The following is an 18124-nucleotide window of genomic DNA, read 5'->3' as shown; positions in this document are numbered from 1 at the left end:
CTATCCTTGGTTCTTGGCCACCCGCTGCTGACAAGTGACAGGCATTGTTGCACCTTGTTTTGCAAGGGCTACTGCTGGACTGGTGGGGAGGGACACAGAGCTGTTTTCCTGCTAAGGGGGACACTGCACAGCTCCCAGTTGATTCCCATCCTGTGCCGAGGCCAGCTGCTCCCTGCAGAGCTCATCCAACCAGCTGCACGCAGGCTGCAGCAGCCAAGAGTTCCATGTTTCCAGAGGTCGTGTGCTCCCTGCAGAGCTGACCCGGATCACTGGCCAGGCACGGCACAGACCCTCCTGGTACCATGGCCAGTGGTCCTGGGACACCAGGGAGGGTGACACTCTGGAGGGGCAGAATGGCTCCAGGATCCCCCCAGCATCCCACAGGGCCCAAGGAGAGGAGATGTGGAAAGCCAACACCAACATCAGTTGAAGGGTCTGAACAAGCTGCAGCCTGGCAGGACCCTGGGGAATGTGCCAGAGCCCAGGGAGACAGGGCAAGTGGGACACACCTGGAGCTGTACCCTCTTGGAATGCCTGGGAAAGGACCCCTCTGTGCCTGCCCAACACCGAGCTGCTGTTGCTGGCCCTGGCTGCTGCCCACAGCCCTGCTCTGCACCAGCACAGCACCATCTGCCTCCAGTCTGGGATCAGCCTGCAGCTGTGCAGGCACCACAGGAATCAAACAGCAGCTCTAACTCCATTCATGTCCCATCCCCACAGCAAAGCAGTGAGACAGACCCATCCTGCACCTCCCAACCACCCCAGGCAGCCCCTGAGCCATTACCTTTTCAAGTGCTCCAGCAGGAAGAGGAAGGTGATGAGGTTGGGGTCAGGCAGCGAGCGGAGAAGGTGCATCATGCAGTTCTCCTTGGCAGCAGGATCCGAGAGGGCTGGAGGCAAGGAGAGAGAGGGCTCAGGGCAGGATCTGGTGCAGCAGCAGGACCCACCATGGCCAGATATCTCCTGGCAGCCAGTGTGTGAGCACTGGGGAGCAGCACCACGAGCTCTGAGCTGGCCTGGAGCTGGCAAGAACAGCCAGGACCGAGTGGGCTGAGCTGGGAAGGACCCTTGGGAGTCTCCCATCCCAGAGCAGGCGATGCCAAACAAAGTTTGTGCATCAACGCCTTCCCCATCCCCAAGTCCTTACCTATTCCCTCCATGAAGGCGGGGTAGAGTCTGTCAGTGAGGAGGGGCTCGGGCAGCTCACGGAAGTACAGCTTCAACGTGCCAGCGATGGCATTGATGTCCATGTCACTCAGCATCACCAGGATGTCCTTGTTATCTGTCCAGAGAGCACCCACATGTGAAGCCTCCTGCCCTCCTTCCCCTCTGGGTCTCTACCCTCTGTGTCACTGCAGCTATCCAGACAGGCTGCCAGCTGGAGGGCAGGGACAGCACTGCTGGGATCACAGCCCCATTAGCCAGGCTGAGGCTGGGAAAAGCCGAGTGGTTCCCGCCTGGCTGGGCAACAGGACGTGGAACGATTTGCAAATGCATTTGCAACGTTTCCCTGACTCAGTGTCTCCCAGGAGCCAGCCAGGAGCGGCGGCAGCTCAGAGGCATCGAGGCACAAACAGGGCTGGGATCTCTGGGTGTTTCTGTCCCTCCTCACCCCCAGCCCCTCCCTGGACACAGCAGCTCATCTGTGCAGTGCAATAACCAAACCCTGGCCTTGCAGAGGGCTGGGGGGTCTCGGTGCCTGTGAACCCTCCCATGGGAACATCAAGCTCCCCCAGGACACTCACTCGCATCAAAGACAGCTTTCAACGCCTGGATGTCAGTGGCGACTCCGGAGATCCTGTAGATGCCGACCTCCTCGATGCCCCTCTTCTCCACCTCCTCAATGCACTGGCGCACGATGTAAGGCACCTTGGAGCGCTCACGCCTGGCTCGGGGAGAGGAGCCCTCAGCAAAGATTCCCAGGGGAACCCGCGGCAGCCAGCCCAGCCCTGCAAACCCCGGGCCAGCAGCAGGATGGGCATGCAGGTGGGAAGGATGGGGATGGTGAAGGGAACGGGCAGGTCCCCAGCAAAGGCCAAGCTCCCCGGTGTTGGCGGGAGCAAGGGGACTCAGTGCAACCCCACACCCACAGAGCACATCAGCCCCCACAGCCCTGCGCTTACTTTGTCACAACGCTGATCTTGACCCCGAAGACACCAGTCTGCTTTTTGGATGGGGTCCTCTTCAGGCTCATGTCCCTGCTTGTGAACTTCATGGAGAACTCCACCTTGATCTGTGGGAGACAGGGGGTGAGTCCTGGCTGGCCTGAAGGCAAGAAGGGGCTGCCTTCACAGCGAGGGGCTGTGGGTCCCCCGGCCCTACTTACCCCATTCATCTCAATCACGTCCATGTGCCAGTTTTTTGTCTGCACGGCCTGTGGGTCCAGCTGTGGGGAGAGATGGTCTGTGATTTCTGTGGGGACACAGCCTCATGCCAGCCCCCCTGTCATCCCAACCTGGTGGCCCCCAAAGCCCCTGATCTGCAGATGGTGTAGGGCACAGGACATGCTTTTCCTGGGCAATGTGCTGCTCATGACCCGAGGATGGAGAGGTTCGTTCCCCTTTGGGGTCTGGGGTCACTCTGGCTGTGCCCTGAAGCCAGATGGACTCAGCGCCCCTGTCCTGCCCTCTCCCCAGAGCCCCTGCAAGGCAGTGCTTTAACCCACACCCGAGAAGCAAGAAACTTCCAAGAAATTAGGACTATTTCTGGCGGCAGATTGATGAAACAGAACTAGGGCAGCGTTTTCCATGCAGAAAAACAACATCTCCCCATAGCCAAGGCTATTTATAACCCCTGGGAATGACAGGCTCTGCTATTTCTGGCTTTGGGGCTAGCGGGGGACTCGGTGACGCTGCCCCGGCGCCCGGGTGCCGCGGTGAGGTGCTGGCATTCCCAAGGCCCCGGCACGTGCCATGGTGGGTTCCGGGCTCCAGGGCTGTGCAGAGGCGGGTGCAGTTGCCTTTTGGGGCTTTTTGGTCCCCAGCTGGTGGTATCGATCCGGCCCCATTGATCCGTGTAATGCACGGGGCGGGCAGCCAGGCACTAATGTCCCCTTGGGGAAGGGGAGGGGATGTGGGAGCTGGTGGGGGCTCCCAGGGCTGGGGACATGCAGCTACCAGGCCACACTTGCGCCAGGCACGCGGGGTCACTCCGCATGGACACGGGAGTTTCCTGCAGCTGCTGGGTCAGGAGATGCTCTGGGCGAGTGTAAAGATGTCCAGAGCTGCTGCTCCAGCCACGGAGCTGCTGTTCCCCTGCCCATAAAGTCACTGCATGTCATGATGGGGGGCACTCTGGGGTCCCTCATGTCCCTTCTTGCACACCAAGACCCCACAGTCCCACGGACAGGCTCGAGCTGCCCTGGCTCTTGGCACAGACCCAGCACGGTGGCATTGCCACATGCCCAGCCCTGTGTCACAGTGAGCCCGAGCAGCTCCTCAGCCATGGGAAAATTGTAGTCCCCAGCAAGACAGAAATGCTGCTGTCTCCAGCACAGCCCAGGAATGGCTCCTGACACGGAGCCCTCCCTGATGCTCCAGCCCAGCACATGCAAGAGCCTGGAGAGTGCCACGCTGCTTCCTCCGTGCCAGCCCTGCGGCTGCTGGAGAGCAGGAAAAGGAAGGCTGCAGCTGCCCTGGGCTCCCATGGGACCGTGCAGCAGGTCTGGACACTGAGATCACAAGACTGCAGCCAGACCACAGCCAACCCTGGTCCTGCTGCTCCAGCTCCTCTGTGTTCCCCCCCAGCACCGCATCCCCCATGGTGCTGCCATGCAGCCACCACGGCCAATGCCACCTGTCCCAGGGACTTTCATCCATCCCTGTCCCACTCACTGCAGTGAAGCCCCTGTGTCCCCCAGCCAGCTCAGGAGCCTCCCTGCTCCGCAATGCGATTTAAACTGCAGCCACCACATCCTTCCCCTTTCCCATCCCCATCCCTTGGGTCCCTCCAGCTCTGATGGCCCTGGCAGCTCACATCTGGAAGGGCTTTAGCAGAGCTCTGAAGAAAGCTTTAATGAAAGCCAGGTTGGCTGCCGCCAGTGCCGCAGACCTTACCCTGAGCACGTCACTTCCCCACAGCCCCTTCCCCCTGCATGGGCAGAACCATCCCACAGCAGCCAGCAGGGCCCAAATTTGGGCTAGTTCTGCTGGCACCATGGGCCTGAGCCCCCTTGCAGCTGGGGCAGGTCCCTGTGCCCCTCTGGGGCACTGACTGTGGCCTGGCCCTGGTGTTCTCTAACCCTCCTGGCCAGCACCCCGTGCAGCAGCAGCAGCAGCACACAACGCTGCCACTCCCCAGTTTAAGCAAAGCCGCATCTCCAGGTGTGGGAGGATGGATGGGAGCATCCACCCACAGAGCCAGAGGCAGCTCCTGCCCACACAGTGCTGGCAAACACCCTGTCCCAGCTCCCAGCACCATCTCCTTCTCCTCCGAAGGGAGCTGCCTTGCTCCAGCAGGACGCAGGGACATCCCAGGTCAACGGGGAACTCCTGGGCTGGGAGCCCTGGGGAACAGCCCCCGAGGCAGCACTGTGCAGGATGAGCTGTCAGCTCCTCTTTGGAAGGTCAGATGGCTTCAAACACCAGCCTGTGCCTGGGGAAACATCTCAGCCAGGTCCCGCCTCCAGACTGCTCCCTCCTGTGTCTCAGCCATGGTGGTATCCATGCCTGCTGCGGTGCCACGCTCATTCATGGCGAGGTGAAACACCCTCTGTTTGTTGCCACAGGGAAGTGCCATCATCCTGGTTTCCCAAATTATCTTAAGGTGTTTACTTGTAGGACAAGGCCCTGGGATGTGGAGGAACAGACGATGAACATCCTGGCAGTCCTGCAGCACTTTGTGTGTCTTGGGGAGATCCGGCTGGTGCTGACCCCCTCTCCTACTGCTTGTCTTGTCCACGGGACAGCTCCGGACTTAAGGTGATGAGGCCATATCCTGGAATTTTGTCCTCAAGACACCTCCAGGTCTTGGCACTGTGACAGACCCAGGCAGAGGTCCAAGGTGAGGAGCTGAAAGGGCTCGAAATCTTTATGGTGGCTCCCCAGGGCCCCAAACACTGGGATGCTGTGGTGGGGCAGGGGCTGCCAGGCTGGGCACATCCCTTCCTCATATCTCAGACCCATGAGGTCAGCCAACCATCAGCCTGGGTGAAGCCATCAGGAGCACACTGGTGACTCAATCAGCGAGGTCATCTCTGCCAGGGCCCTGGGGAGCGGGATCCTGGAGGAGCTGCTATAGCCAGCATTGCTTCCCATCAGTGTGGCACCCACAGACTCCCCAGCCTGGCCTCCCGTGGCTGCCCAGGCAAGCAGATCCCTCACCAGACCTCCATGCCAGCAGCTCCCTCCCCAGGGAACAGCCAGTCCCCGAGCCCCTGGCGCCATGGGACAGAGCAGCCCCCACACCACCAAATGCTGCCAGTAGCAAAGCACAGCCCCCCAAAAAAGCAGTAATTCACAGACCCGACTGAGAGCGACCCGAGGAGCAGCAGCAGCACCCACAGCCCACCAGGACCCCGCACAGACCAGCCGGGGCCACATCCTGCCCTGCAGCCCCAGGGCTCCCGGGCAGCAGTGGGCAGGGAAGCCAGCGGCCACAATGGGCACGGGAGATGAAACCCCTTCATGTTTTGACCCAGCAACAGCCGCTGGGCAGCCTCCCCACAGAGGCCTGGCTGCCCCTTAATCCCCTGTGCGGAGCGGTGGCACAGAATCGAGGTTAATGCCGCTGCGTCACACGCGGCCCCGCCGCTGCCAAACCGAACCCCCACGGGCCCAGGCAGCTCCTGCCCGCGGCCACAGCTGAGCCCCGAGCCAGCAGCTCCCTGCGCAGGGGGACGCCACCGAGGGAAACCCCCAGAGTCCCCCATAGGGCTTTTGGGACAGCCTGCAAGGGCGCTGTCCCCCTCCTTTGTCACCTCTGTCACACATCCCTGCACTCCGTGCTCCCACGGAGACGGGCAGCACTGGCTGATGTGGCTGCGACACAGCTGTGGGCTGTGTCCCTGTGCCCCTGTTTCCAGGGGGAAAGCCTGGATCGACCCGGGTTGCAGGAGGGGGGACGCAGGCACTGGGTGCTGTGGCACCCCAAGAACATGGCCCCAGCCAGCCCAGAAGCATCACTGCCCCCTGGGCAAGCTCCAGGGCTGGGCAGGGGCTTCCCTGCCCTGCCTGTGCAGGACCCGCCGGTGCAAACAGCTCAGCCTCCCCGATCCTGCCTGCACACAGAGGGAGGGGGAAGGAGGAAAACGAACACCTCACAGGCTGCCAACTGCATCGAAGAGCTCCTGAAGCACCCAAACAGCCTCCCTGCTCCGTGCACAGACCCCAGAGCACTCACTCTCCACACAAACAACACAGCCGCCTGTATCAGAGCCCCCCCACCAAAAAGCCACGGCCAGCACAGCAGAGCCCGGCGGAGCCATCCCAGAGCCCAGCACCGTCCCCTGCAGCCACCCCCCGCACCCGGAGCACCTTCTGCCGGAGCAGTTTGCTGCGCACCCTGCCCCAGAGCCGGGCGCCCGTGTTCGGGGGCCGCTTCCCCTCGGGCTCCTCCACGCCGCGCTCCGGCTGCTGCTCGCCCCCGGGGCCGGGGCTGCCCTCCGGCTGCACCAACACCTCCGTCATCGCCACGATCGCTTCGGCTCCGGGCAGGCGACACGAGGCTGGCCGGGAGCGTCCCCGCGGCTGGGTCAGCACAGCACCCGCATCCCTTCTGCCGGCGGGGAGAGGTCAGCGGGGGCCGGCCAGGGGAGCCCTGCTGGGGCGGCGGGGCGGCGAGCGGGCAGGGCTCATCTTCAGGGTGTGAGCCAGGCTGGCGAGGCGGCGAGGCAGCCCCAAAAACCTCCCTCCCCCTGCGAGGAAGTGACTCAAAGGCAGCCCCCCCCCCGCCGGCGGCCCCCACGCGTTTAACTCTCGCCCTGCCGCCCGCCGCCGCTCGGGAGCGCTGGGGGGGTGCCCGGGCTCCCCGCCGCCGTTATCCGCCGCTATCCGCTGTTATCCCTCTGCCGCTATCCGCCGCTATCCCTCTGCCGCTATCCGCCGCTATCCCTCTGCCGCTATCCGCCGCTATCCCTCTGCCGTTATCCGCCGTTATCCGCCGTTATCCGCCGCTATCCCTCTGCCCTTATCCGCCTCGCCGCGCCAGCGGCAGCCGCGGCCCCGAGGCACTGCCGCTGGCGGCTGCAGCGTTCCTGGCTCGGCGCAGGAGCCAGGCTGGCTCTCCTGCTCTCAGCAAGGGGCACGGGGATGAGGCTTTTGGGGTCTGTTGTCATGCCTAGGGACAGCTGGGGACCCCCATGTCCCCTCTGTGCACCCTGGCCCTTGTCAGCCCCGCTGCCAGCGGGTGATGTGGGCAGGGAAGCCCTGGAAGGGTCTCCGCCTGCTGCTTCTCCTGACAGGCAGGGACATGGTGAGGCGCAGGCTTGGGGGGACTTGCACTGCCCCCCAGTCCATCCCTCAGCAGCCCCTGGAGTCCACATGGGTCACTATGACTCCCTGCAGCTCTGGGGTGCCCCAACATCACAAATCCCCCCATCCAGAGTCTCTGCCAGCCCAGGGAAGCGGACAGACAGACAGGCAGCTATTACCTGAGGGTACAGCAGGCACCATGCCCATGACAACACAGGCTCTGCTCCAACAGCCACGGCCCTCCTGTGCATCAATGAGCTGAGGAAGGGGCTCCTGAGACCCCCTTCATGCACCCACTGCCTGTCTCCTCACATGCCCCAGGGCATGGGGGCCAGATCCATCCTCTGTCCTCTGCAATGTGGGCACAAGCACTCACAGCCTGCTTTGCCCACCACAACATCTGCCTGCCGTCCTGGCACAGCACCACGCACCCCTGCCAGCACCCAGCAGACATGGCCCAGCTGCTGGGAGCAACTGGGACAGCTCAGAGCTGAGCCCTGCAGCGCAGGGGACACAAGACCCTCATGGGGACACAAGCCAAACGTGGCAGCCCTGTCCACAGCATGTTCCAGCTTTAAAAACTGCAGACAAAATGGGGTTAACAACAACAAAGCAGGGTTAATGCCAACCAGGAGTCACACCTTTCCACTGAGCAGCCAGTGCTGCTATGTGGAACCAGCAGCAGCTCATGATGAGCCCAGAGACCAGCTGGGGTGAGGAACATCCAAGGCAGCATCTCTGCCTAAACAGATCAGGGACAAGAAGGGGGGCAGCTCTGGGGCTTGACTACAATCCACTGCCCATCCTGTCCTGCCCTGTCACCCAGCCCACCCCTGGGGCAAAGGCCAAGCTGTGGCTCTGGGCAACAGCAGGACAGCCCCAACCCTGACACTCTTCCATCCATCCAGATCCTCCTTGGGATAAGCAGCCCCAGGGCCCTCTCCTCTCCCTTTCTTCCCCCACAACTTTTGCACAGCGGGTACGAGCTGTGCTGTCCCTGTCCCGACCCCTGCATCTCCCAGCATGACTCATGTTTGTTGATCCAGGCTATTACCGAGAGTGCAGCTGGACTGATCCCCGCGGGACACCGAGCCCCTTCCCTGCCCTGGCCTTCCCACTTGGCCCAATGCCACCCCCACGCCACTGTTTCCTGGGGGAGACAGCAACAGACGGGTGATTCCAGGTATGAACAAGCCACTGGTGAAGCTGAGCCCCCATCTCCCTCCCTGTGCCCCCCTCCAGTGCTGTTTCCCCACAGCATCCCCTTCCCAGCAGCATTTCCATGCTGCTCTCTGCTCCCCTGGGACCTGCCCTCAGTTGCTTTCCCACGGAGCAGGCAGCCATGATGGGCCCTTTGAAGTGGCCCTGGGTCGAGGGCTGTGTCCCAGGCATGCCCCATCCCCAGTACTGCCAGGAGGGCAGCCAGGCTGTGATGCCCACCAGGAAAACACAGGGACACCCCCATCCCGAACTGCGTCCCCCTGCCCTAGGCTTCCCTGCAGCCTGGCCAAGGTGGGTGCAGAGGGACTGTGGGGTCTGGGGGCTGCCTGCCCCCTGCTCCATCCTCCTGGTCCTGCTCACCTGAGAGCATCTCAGGGCAGCCCAGGCCTCCATCCTCCCTGCCTGGCAACCGCCAATCAGAGGCGGCTCAGCTGTTGCCCTGGAAACCCCTGTTGCCATAACAGCAGCGGATGGAGGCACAGGGAAGGCAGATGGTGGCAGAGGGGGACACAGGAGGGACGGGGGGCTGCACATGCAGAGCCCTCCCTGGGGCAGCTGCCAACCCCTCCCTGCAGCCCCCTGGGGCCATGGCACGGAGAGCAGCGGAACGGAAACACTTCCAGCCCAGCTGGGGCTGGATGCACCTCTGCGGGGTAGGTCTGGCTCTGCCATCTCCACAAGGCCCCTCTCACTTTGTCCCACCTTCTCCTGCAGCCACTGGACCCCAGGACCATCCTCCCTATGCCTGATGCCCACCCACCTCACTGCCTTCAACCCCACAATTGCTGTACCCTGCTCCCAAAACCAGAGCTCTCTATCCCAGGCATCACTCCAGGAAAACCCTCCCAGCCCAGCTGCCAGGCCCTAAGGGGTCCACCTTCAGGTGAGAAGATGTCCAAAAGTCCCAGTGCATACCTGGATCTGCCCCTTGCCCATGATCTTGTCCACAATTTCATTGTTGTCCTTGTTGAGTTTGGTCTTGTCGTAGCACTTCTCGTAGCAAAGGATGCGCAGGGACTGGGAGCCCTCCAGCTCGATCTCAAACTCCTGGGGTGTGGAGGGAGGGTGTCTCAACCCCAGCACCCCAGAGCAGCTCCAGAACAGGGGTTGAAGGGAAATGGGGAGCACAGCCCCCTCCCCGCATCCCACCTTCCCTCACCTCATTCCACTGCGGCTCCGTGGTGTCCCGGAACACCCTGGTCTTGGCTTTGCTGACGAAGTAGCCAAAGGAGTCCACCTCCAGCGTGCAGTAGAGGTCTGGGGGAGCAGACATTGCTCAGCACCCCAGGAATATCCCCACCATCTCCCAGGGGATCACTGTGGCCAGAGTGGGGTCACGTGCTGGACCCCAACTCTTCTGAGCCCACTCCAAGCAGGGTGGGCACCCACACTTACTGGCTGACTGCTTGAAGCCCTTGGCAGAGTGGACGATGACGTGCAGGAACCCATAAAGCCCTGGGGACTCGTCATCTGTGGCAGGAGAGCAGAGGCTGTGTCAGGGCCTGGGGCTGGCCACCCCCGAGGCCACCTTTGCCACAGCAAGCACGGTGCCTGCAGTGGTACCCAAATGCCCCCAACCCCCTGGAGGGACATCCCTAAATTCTGTATCCCCCACTGACAGATATCCCAAGCTCTCCTGCTGCTGGACAGTCCTGGGGGAGGTTCCCAGTGGGGCTGGCTGGGTCTCACCCTGGGGACACTGGTCCTGCCCAGCCCATGGGGGTGCCGGAGAGAGCCCAAAAGCAGCCCCGTGCTGCAGCCGGGATTGTGCTGTCTGGGAGCCCGACGCTGCTCCAGCAGTGCCACCTGGTGGGAAGCTGTCCCCTGCACAGCAGGGTCCCCGCTCCAGCCCAGGGACCCCACAGCTCCTGCCCAGCATCATCCTGAGCAAAGCAGGACCCACCAGCCCAGTGGTCACTCACCGTCCTTGTTGCTGGTGACCGGGATGTTGTGGACAGTGCGTAGCTTGAAGCAGGATCCCGTGAGCACCTGCAGCTCCACTGAGCTCAGGACAAAGGCCTGGAGGTCTGGGAGAGGACAGAAACTTCAGAGGAACACAGCCAGTGCTGGTCATGGAGACCGGAGAGCACCAGGCTGGGATCCTACAGGACCTCCCTGTGGCCTCTGGGAGGGCCAGGAGCCCCAAGGGGGCCTCGGCAGCCCCAAACTCACCCTTTTTCTGCAGTCTCTGGATGGCCTCCCTCCACTCAGACCGCTCGTAGTCAGAGGAGAGCAGGAAGAGGTAGCTCTGTAAGAGAGAGGGGGATGTGGCAGGCTGTGTGCAGGCAGGGCTGAGCCCAGCCCCAGCCCACCCTCCTCACCTTCCCGTTGCGGTTGTGGATGCGGAAGGGAATGGCAGGTGAGTTGAGGAGCAGCCAGAATTCGTTCTCAAACATCTTCTTCTTGAGGCGCTCGATGGCCCGGCTCTGCCCCTTGTTGGCTTTCTGCAGACGGGGAGCAGAGAGGACCTTCCACAGGTGCCCCTGTCCCCCATGTCCCATCCCTGATCCCGAGCAAGGCACCCACCCCGACAGCAAGTCCCACACCCTTCTCTCACCTCCTTCTGCACCTCGCTCTTGATGGCTGAGATCTTCATCTTCATGTCCTCCAGCTCATGGTCGGGGATGACGTGGACCTGCGGGCAGTGCTCCGACTCCTCCGGCGAGGGGAACACCAGGTCGGCCAGGGGCACGTACCACTTGCAGTCGTACTGCTGGTGCTTCCTGCAGGCAGGGCACGGATGCTGACTGATGCCTGACACCCTCCCTGGCACAGCCCCTGGCCCACTGAGGGCCCAGCACCCTCCTTACCCCACCGCTGTCTTTTTCAGCTTGGCACAGAGCAGCACGTCGGTGAAGAGGAAGACGTGCCGCAGCTTCCGTGAGCCCTCCGACAGCTCCACCAGGAAGCCATCCTTGACAAGCTGCCGGGTCTGTGGGGCAGAGGGGCTGCTGTGAGAGCAGGCAGGGAGCAAAGGCCAGCAATCCATGGGGAAAGGCCGACAATCCTGTCCCTGTCTGTGGCTCAGCCACCAGGAGCATGGAAAGGTCCATGTCCTCTATGCTTAATAAGGTACCAGCAAGCAGCAAGGACCGGGTAGAGCCCTAATCTTGTACCTAGAACTGTATCTGGAGGAACCCCTCCAAGTCCTACCCAGGCACCATGGAGCTCTTCAGGATGGAGACACCAGCCAGGGGCTGGCAGAGAGCTCAGCCCTCACCCTGTGCCCAGCCACTGCCCACCCTGCGGGCTCACCTCGCCCTTGGGGGTGGTGACCGCTGTCCTCCGGGGATCGATGTCCTCATTGATGCTGGAGAGGAAGTTCTGGGAGATGCGGAGGGCATCCTGGAGCAGCGGGTAGTCAGGGTGGTCAGCTGGGGTGTGCTTGAGGAGGTCCTGGAAGGAGACAGGCACAGGTGAGCACCTCAAAAGCACCCACCCCAGAGACCCCCTCATCAACTGCAGATCCCCAGGAGCAACAGAGACAGAGCTCACCACCATCCCCCAAGGACTGGCATCACACTCACATGCAGGACGAGGGTGCTCCGTGTCACCCGGTCGATGGGTTTGTACAGCAGCGCTGAGGGGAGAGAGAAGGTGTCAGCAGCCACCTGTGGCTGGAGCCCTGGTCCCTCTCCCACCTGTCACAGGCAGCACAGGGGCAAGGAGGGGAGCCCAGATGCCCAGAGAGCCCCCTTGGTCTGCACAGAGCCCTGGGCGAGCATCTGGGATCAACAGTCATGGTAGTGCCAGGAGCAGTGGGGAGCCACCAGTGCCAGAGCCCTGTGTCCTGCTGTGCTGGAGGCACGAGGAACCACAGCCAGGCTGGTGTGTGGTTGTGGGTGATGAGCACCACTGGCACTGCAGGAGGAGGGCCGGGCCTCTGTGGGAGGGGTGAACCCACGCTTGCTGTGCGGTGGTTGAGGAGCGGAAGAGCCTCTCATCACCCTCAGCAGCTTTTTCAGTTTCCCTTTTGGCTCAGCGCTGGGTCCTGTCCCTCACCGTGCTCTGCCACCCCACGGGACACCCTGTACCCACCTCTGTGCACCACCCCAGCCAGCCTTGGGTGCAAAGGGGAGCCAGGCTGCTCCAGCAGCAGCAAAACTCCCACCTACAGAAAACACGGGGGCCAAGGCATCATCCCAACACCGTGTCCCTCCCCACAGCCCCCCATGACCACACATGAGGCCCCACTCTGGCCAGGGGAGCAGAGTTGCCTCACACACAGGGTACAGACAAGCCCTTTCTCCTGCCATGCACCTTCCCAGCAGGAAACAGCCCCAGAGGCTCTTCAGAGGCACATTTCAGTGGAAGCAGACAGACCCTTCTCCTCCTCCCCAGCTCTTTGGGCAGGAAAAGGCACGGAGCCCACTCACAGTGCTGCTCCCTGTGCCTGGCCACACTCATGTCTTCCCAGGCTGCTTCCAGCCAGGCTGATACCTCTGTGTTTTCCCTTCACTTTGGAGCACTTCCCCAAACTGCCAGGGCCAAGAGGAGCCAGGTTTCAGACCATGGGAGAGAAGGGAAACATGCTACCTCCTCATCCTGGGCTGAGTCGTGGGGAGCTCCCATCCCCTTTATCCCAGAGGGTGCTGCCTCACAGCACCCGGTTCTGAGACAGGGTGAGCAAGGGGTCTCTGCCAGGAGGTGAGGATGCCAGCCTGAACCCTAACCAGAGGCTGCACCCCCACAACTCCATGCCAGAGGGTAAAACAAGAGCCCTGCTCCCTGTGACAGCCAGCAAGAACCCTGCTCTGGGATAAAGCGGGGCAGCCAGGGTATCCCCCCCTTTTCCACCACCCTAGACCCACAGGAAGGATGGACTCTCCTGCTGCCAACACCACAGGCACACACAAAGCTTCGGGGAGCCCCGGGAGGGGTTGTCCCAGCACAAGTGAGGAGCAACAGGCTCCTTGTGCACACAGTCGCACCAGCCTGGGACCCACGGGCAGCAGCAGGCAGGGATGTCCTGCTGCCTCTCCTCCCAGCCATGGAGAGATGGACATTCCAGCCCCCACGATGCTGGGGCAAATAGGAACCCCTCCCCATCACCACCCACACGGCACAGCGCGGGCAGAGGGGGTCCCCCAGCCCAGGATCCCCCTGCCCACCCCAGCTCCTTCTGTCCCATCGCCGGCACGAGCCCCTGCCCGGCGGGGACAGCGGGCGCGTGGCTGCGTGTGCCGGAGCCAAGATGATTCAATCGAGCCTGGAACAAAGACGCTCCCAACTTCAGCCTGCAGAGCACGACGCAGCCTCCACCCCCCCGGCAAAGACCCCGCGGCATCACTCCCCACCGGCACCCCAAAGCGGAGCCGCCCCCCTCGCCTCACCATAGGTGCAGTTACAGCAGAGCCGGACAATGACGAGGATTTCCATGGCAGCCCCGTGTCCGCGCAGCCATCGCTGCCGCCCCGCAGCAGCTCAGCCCGGCTGCGGCACAGCTCCGGCCCCTCCGCACGGCTCCCGGCACGGCCGCGGGCGGGGAGGAGCGGTGGGCAGGGGCTGGGGGGCTGCCGCACGCCCCCAGCATCCTAAAGAGCCGCGACCCTCCCTCCCCGCCGGCTCCGGGCACAAAAAGGGCTCAGCAATTCACCCACGCCGATGCCGTGCACACAAAAGGCTGCGTCCCCTTCCCCACGCCCGCCGTACCCTCCATGGTGACGGACGTGTGGCTCTCCTTCGAGTCCTTGGGGCCCTTCACCTTCAGCTCCTAGGAAGGGAAAGGGCCATCAGCGCAGCCCGCAGGGGGCTGGGGAGGGGGGGAAGGTCATGGCTCAAGGTCATGGGGTCCCCCCCAGCCTTCCTGCACCCTGCTATCTCCCCCCGGGCCCAGCCTGGCCGTGCTGGAGGCCACACACGGGTGCTGGGTGGAGGAGTGGGGGATGCTGCTTGGCTGGGAGCAGCTCTGGCTGTGCCCAGCAGCTGGGGCATGGTGGTGATGCCACCAAGCTGAACAGGACAAGGGGGGGTAGGTTGTAGCCACGGAGGTCCCCATTTCTGTAGGGGATCCAGGCATGGAGATGCAGGCAGCAGGAGATGAGCCACAGGTGCCCAGCACCCACCGACACTGGATGGGGTGGTGACAGCACAGGACGAGCCCAACCTGAGCTGGCACAAGGTGGGGACAAACTTGTGCAATGCCCAAAGACCATGGCCCTCCAGCAGAGCCCCCTGTGGCCCAGCCCTTGGGGACAGTCCCTGCGAGTCCCCAGGGCAAGGAGAGCATCTCTGCGGGGCAGATGTGGTCAGCTCAGCCACGAGGACAGTGTTCTCTGCCCTGTGTGGCACAGCCCAGGCACAGCCCTGTCCCACTGGCACAGCCACATCCCAGCTTACCTCCGAGATCTTCTGGAACTGGTAGTTGCTCTGGCTGCACTTCTCTGCAGTCTCCAGGGCGATTTTGTAGTTATCCACAAAGGCCTTGTAGACCCCCAGCTGGCTGGCCTGTGGGGAGTGGGGGGTTAGCTGGGCACCAGCAGGGTGCTGAAGCCCCCCACTGCACCCAAGGGCTCAGGCAGCCCTTGAGGTGACACTGCCCAGAGCTGTCCACTCCTGGCAGGACACTCAGCCAGCTGGGGGTCACATGCTTGGCTCCTGCTCAGGGCAGGATGGTGGAGCTCCTGCCCAGCCCTGTGCCTCCATAAACCTCCGAAATCCAGCAGAGAGATAACAAGTGCCTGGACAGCAGAAGCTGAAGCTACAGCACTTCAACCTGGCCTCTCCTTCTCCTCTCCCCAGCATGGTCATGGCATCCATGGGCACAGCCTCTGCTGGCACTGCAACTCCAAACTCATCACAACTCCAGCCCTTCTCCTCTTCCAAGTGGAGCAAGACCTGGGGAAGGTGCGTACCAGCTTCTGGAAGAGGTGGCCCATGGTGACGTTGCTGTCCCACTGCTGCACCTTCGGGCACAGGCTGTCGTAGAACTCCTTGTGGATCTCATAGATATCCTGGATCTTGTAGAAAATCGTCTCGATCTGCTGGAGGGTGAGGACAGGCTGCGACGTGGTGGCCGTGGCCTTCAGTGGCTTCATGGGCTGCCAAAGAAGGGAGAGTTTGAGATGAAGGCTAAGAGAGGAAGGCTGGGGATGAGGAGGATCTGAGGCTGGGACAGATGGACCAAGGGGCACTCCGGGCTCGTGCATCCCCGGACTTCCCCGCGGCGGTGGTGACCCTGTGTTGTGCAACAGCGTCTCGCCATGAAGGTCAACTAGTCCACAAGAGGAAGCAGGGCTATAAATACGTCCCCAGCAGGGACAGGGACATGGGCAGCAGGGGAGGTGAGATGGGGGTAGCCAGGACAGAGCAAAGCTGGCTGTGGTGTGGCTTCTGGAGCTTTGCTCCCACCCAGGCTGATGTGGCTGGGAGAAGCTGTCCGGGAAGAAATTACTCCATCCATCCATCCATCCATCCATCCATCCATCCATCCATCCATCCCTGCTGGGGGTGTCCAGTCTAGGGGCTGTGCTCACCAATAAGAGGGCCTCCAGCTGGTTGATGTAGATCTCTTCACTGGCCAGGAAACCAGAGAGCACCAACTTCCTCATCTCCAGGCCTTTGCCAGCATCCCGCTCGCCCTGTGGAACACAGCAAGGAGCCTGGCTGAGCCAGCAAATGGCACAGGAGGAGACCCCTCATCCCACCAACCCATTCCTGGCATCCCCACATGGCCACATCTCCCTGCCAGTGTCAGGGAAGCTCCATGGCATGTGCCCGATGGGCAGCAGAGCCCATCAGGAGCCAGCTGGGAAAGCAACGAGCTGCGCTGGCTTCTCTCCCCTCCCTGCTCCAGGCTGGCCACAAGCCCGGCGCTGCTGGCAGCGCTCCAGGATGGCGCACGGCATGGCAGGACTCTCCCAGGGCAGAGTCCAGAGACGCCCAGTGAAATCATGCTTGGCGCTGGATGGTGCTGCCACGTGATGCAGCACCACCCTTTCCCTCGGCTGAGGTTTCCCTTGGAAAGTGCCACCCCAGCAGGCACTGCCCAGTGGCACTGGGGCAGGTCCCAGTGCCCAGGTCTGCTGCAGCGCTGGTGCTCCGGTGGCATGACCCTCATGGCAGGGGGATGGCTGGGCTGGGGGGCTCTGGGACCCGCGGCGAGGATCTGCCAGTGCCCAGGCACGGACACCCCAGCCCCTGGACCATCCTTGGTCATGCCTTGGCCCCTCCCCTTAAAAATCACACTTGAGGACCAGGCTTTGCCACCCAGACAGGGACCAAGCAGAGCCATGAGGGCACCACTCTGGGCCATTCAGGATGGTTTAGGGGGGGACATTGGTCCTGTCTCACCTCTGCCCATGACAGCCCTGGCTGTTGTGCCAGGGGAGGTGGCAGCTGCAAACACCTGGGGGGGCACAGCCCCAGAGTGGGCATGGCTGAGGATCAGCATCTCCCCACCCCACTCTAGTGTCCATCAGCTGGCCCTGGGCACTGCTGTGACAACCAGGGTGTCCACGCTGCCACGCTGCCCCATTAAGGCTGGGCCATGGTGACCAGCGCAGCAGGAGGGTGCGCGGGGGGGCCACTTTTATTCACTGGGAGCTCGTGGGCTCTTTGCCACAGATTAGTCACGGGCTCTTCCTGCTTCTCCCAGCCTGGGCCCTGTACAGGGGCTCAGAAGATAAGGGGCCCACCCACGCCCGGGGCCCGCACACCCCACGGGGACGATGTCAACTGGGCCCCCGTGACCCAGAGCAGTGACTCTTACTCAGGGCTCTGCGGCTGCCCCGTGCAGGAGACCCCAGGAAGAGCAGGGCCGGAGCCCTCTTCCAGCACCGTGGTAGGGTAGGCGTGAGAAGGATGCTGAGCTACACCTGGCAGCACAGGGGTCTCTCCAGGTCCACTCCCCAGCTCTGTTTTGGGACTGTTGAGGAGTTTCTGGTGGCCGAGCAGTGGGGCAGAGTGTGAAACCAGCCCCTTCCTGAGCATCCGGTGCCAGCTCTGCTGAGCCACGCAGCCCCCACCAGCAGCACGTGTGGCCCTACTCCCCCCTGGGAGGACAGCTGGGTGGTCACCCCACTCCGAACCCTTCACACCTGGAGCCTGGCACAGCCCTGCCCTGTGCCCCTGGCCACACTCCTGGGGGAGTGGTGGGGCCGCAGTGATGCTCCCGTTGCCCCCAGCTCTGCCCCTCGCCAGCACCCACCGCATGGTCCCAGGAGCTGCCCCAACACCTGGGCATCACCTGCACCAGCAGGATGCCCCTTGTCCCACTGCCCAGCACGGGAGCAGGGTCCCCCCGCTGCCCACCTTCTCGCCGGCCGAAAACGGAGACACGGGGCTGGTGGGAGTTCCTGGCTCAGAGTCATCTTCGTCCTCCAGCACTTTATCCAGGTACCCTATGGCCTCCTCTTCCTCCTCCATGGCCGGCCGGGCAGCGGGGCGCAGAGGGGACCCCACAAGGCTCCAGGCAAGGGGCTCACGCGGCTGAGCTGTCCCAGCCTGACTCAGCTCTGGACGCCCGCCACCAGCGCGGGATGAAAGGAGCCATT

General features: G+C 62.8%; 1 protein-coding gene across 4 annotated transcripts in view; it reads right to left on the bottom strand.

Moving 5' to 3' along the window:
• The window catches only part of ABR (ABR activator of RhoGEF and GTPase), a 38497-nt gene that overhangs the window by 3486 nt on the left and 16887 nt on the right, over positions 1-18124 (bottom strand). For 2 of the 4 annotated variants that reach the window (XM_042026280.1, XM_042026281.1), the window contains exons 3-21: positions 16106-16210; positions 15485-15670; positions 14970-15077; positions 14283-14343; positions 12158-12210; positions 11886-12026; positions 11441-11562; positions 11188-11353; positions 10952-11074; positions 10803-10878; positions 10553-10657; positions 10026-10100; positions 9790-9887; positions 9546-9677; positions 2327-2386; positions 2124-2233; positions 1746-1885; positions 1148-1282; positions 785-890 (exon numbers count right to left, since the gene is read on the bottom strand). In XM_042026280.1, coding sequence (XP_041882214.1) covers positions 785-890; positions 1148-1282; positions 1746-1885; positions 2124-2233; positions 2327-2386; positions 9546-9677; positions 9790-9887; positions 10026-10100; positions 10553-10657; positions 10803-10878; positions 10952-11074; positions 11188-11353; positions 11441-11562; positions 11886-12026; positions 12158-12210; positions 14283-14343; positions 14970-15077; positions 15485-15670; positions 16106-16210 — 2102 coding nt within the window. Of the gene's footprint in view, positions 1-784; positions 891-1147; positions 1283-1745; positions 1886-2123; positions 2234-2326; positions 2387-6473; positions 6830-9545; positions 9678-9789; positions 9888-10025; positions 10101-10552; positions 10658-10802; positions 10879-10951; positions 11075-11187; positions 11354-11440; positions 11563-11885; positions 12027-12157; positions 12211-14282; positions 14344-14969; positions 15078-15484; positions 15671-16105; positions 16211-17882; positions 18119-18124 lie in introns of those variants that run through there. The other 2 variants (XM_042026282.1, XM_042026283.1) reach the window with 2 other exon arrangements.

Source organism: Corvus kubaryi, unplaced genomic scaffold (genome assembly GCF_017639235.1).
Source record: "Corvus kubaryi isolate FWS band 111438036 unplaced genomic scaffold, C.kubaryi_AGA036_p1.0 37284, whole genome shotgun sequence".
In the NCBI taxonomy this organism is placed as follows: domain Eukaryota; kingdom Metazoa; phylum Chordata; class Aves; order Passeriformes; family Corvidae; genus Corvus; species Corvus kubaryi.
This window is presented reverse-complemented; position numbering and strand designations above follow the sequence as displayed.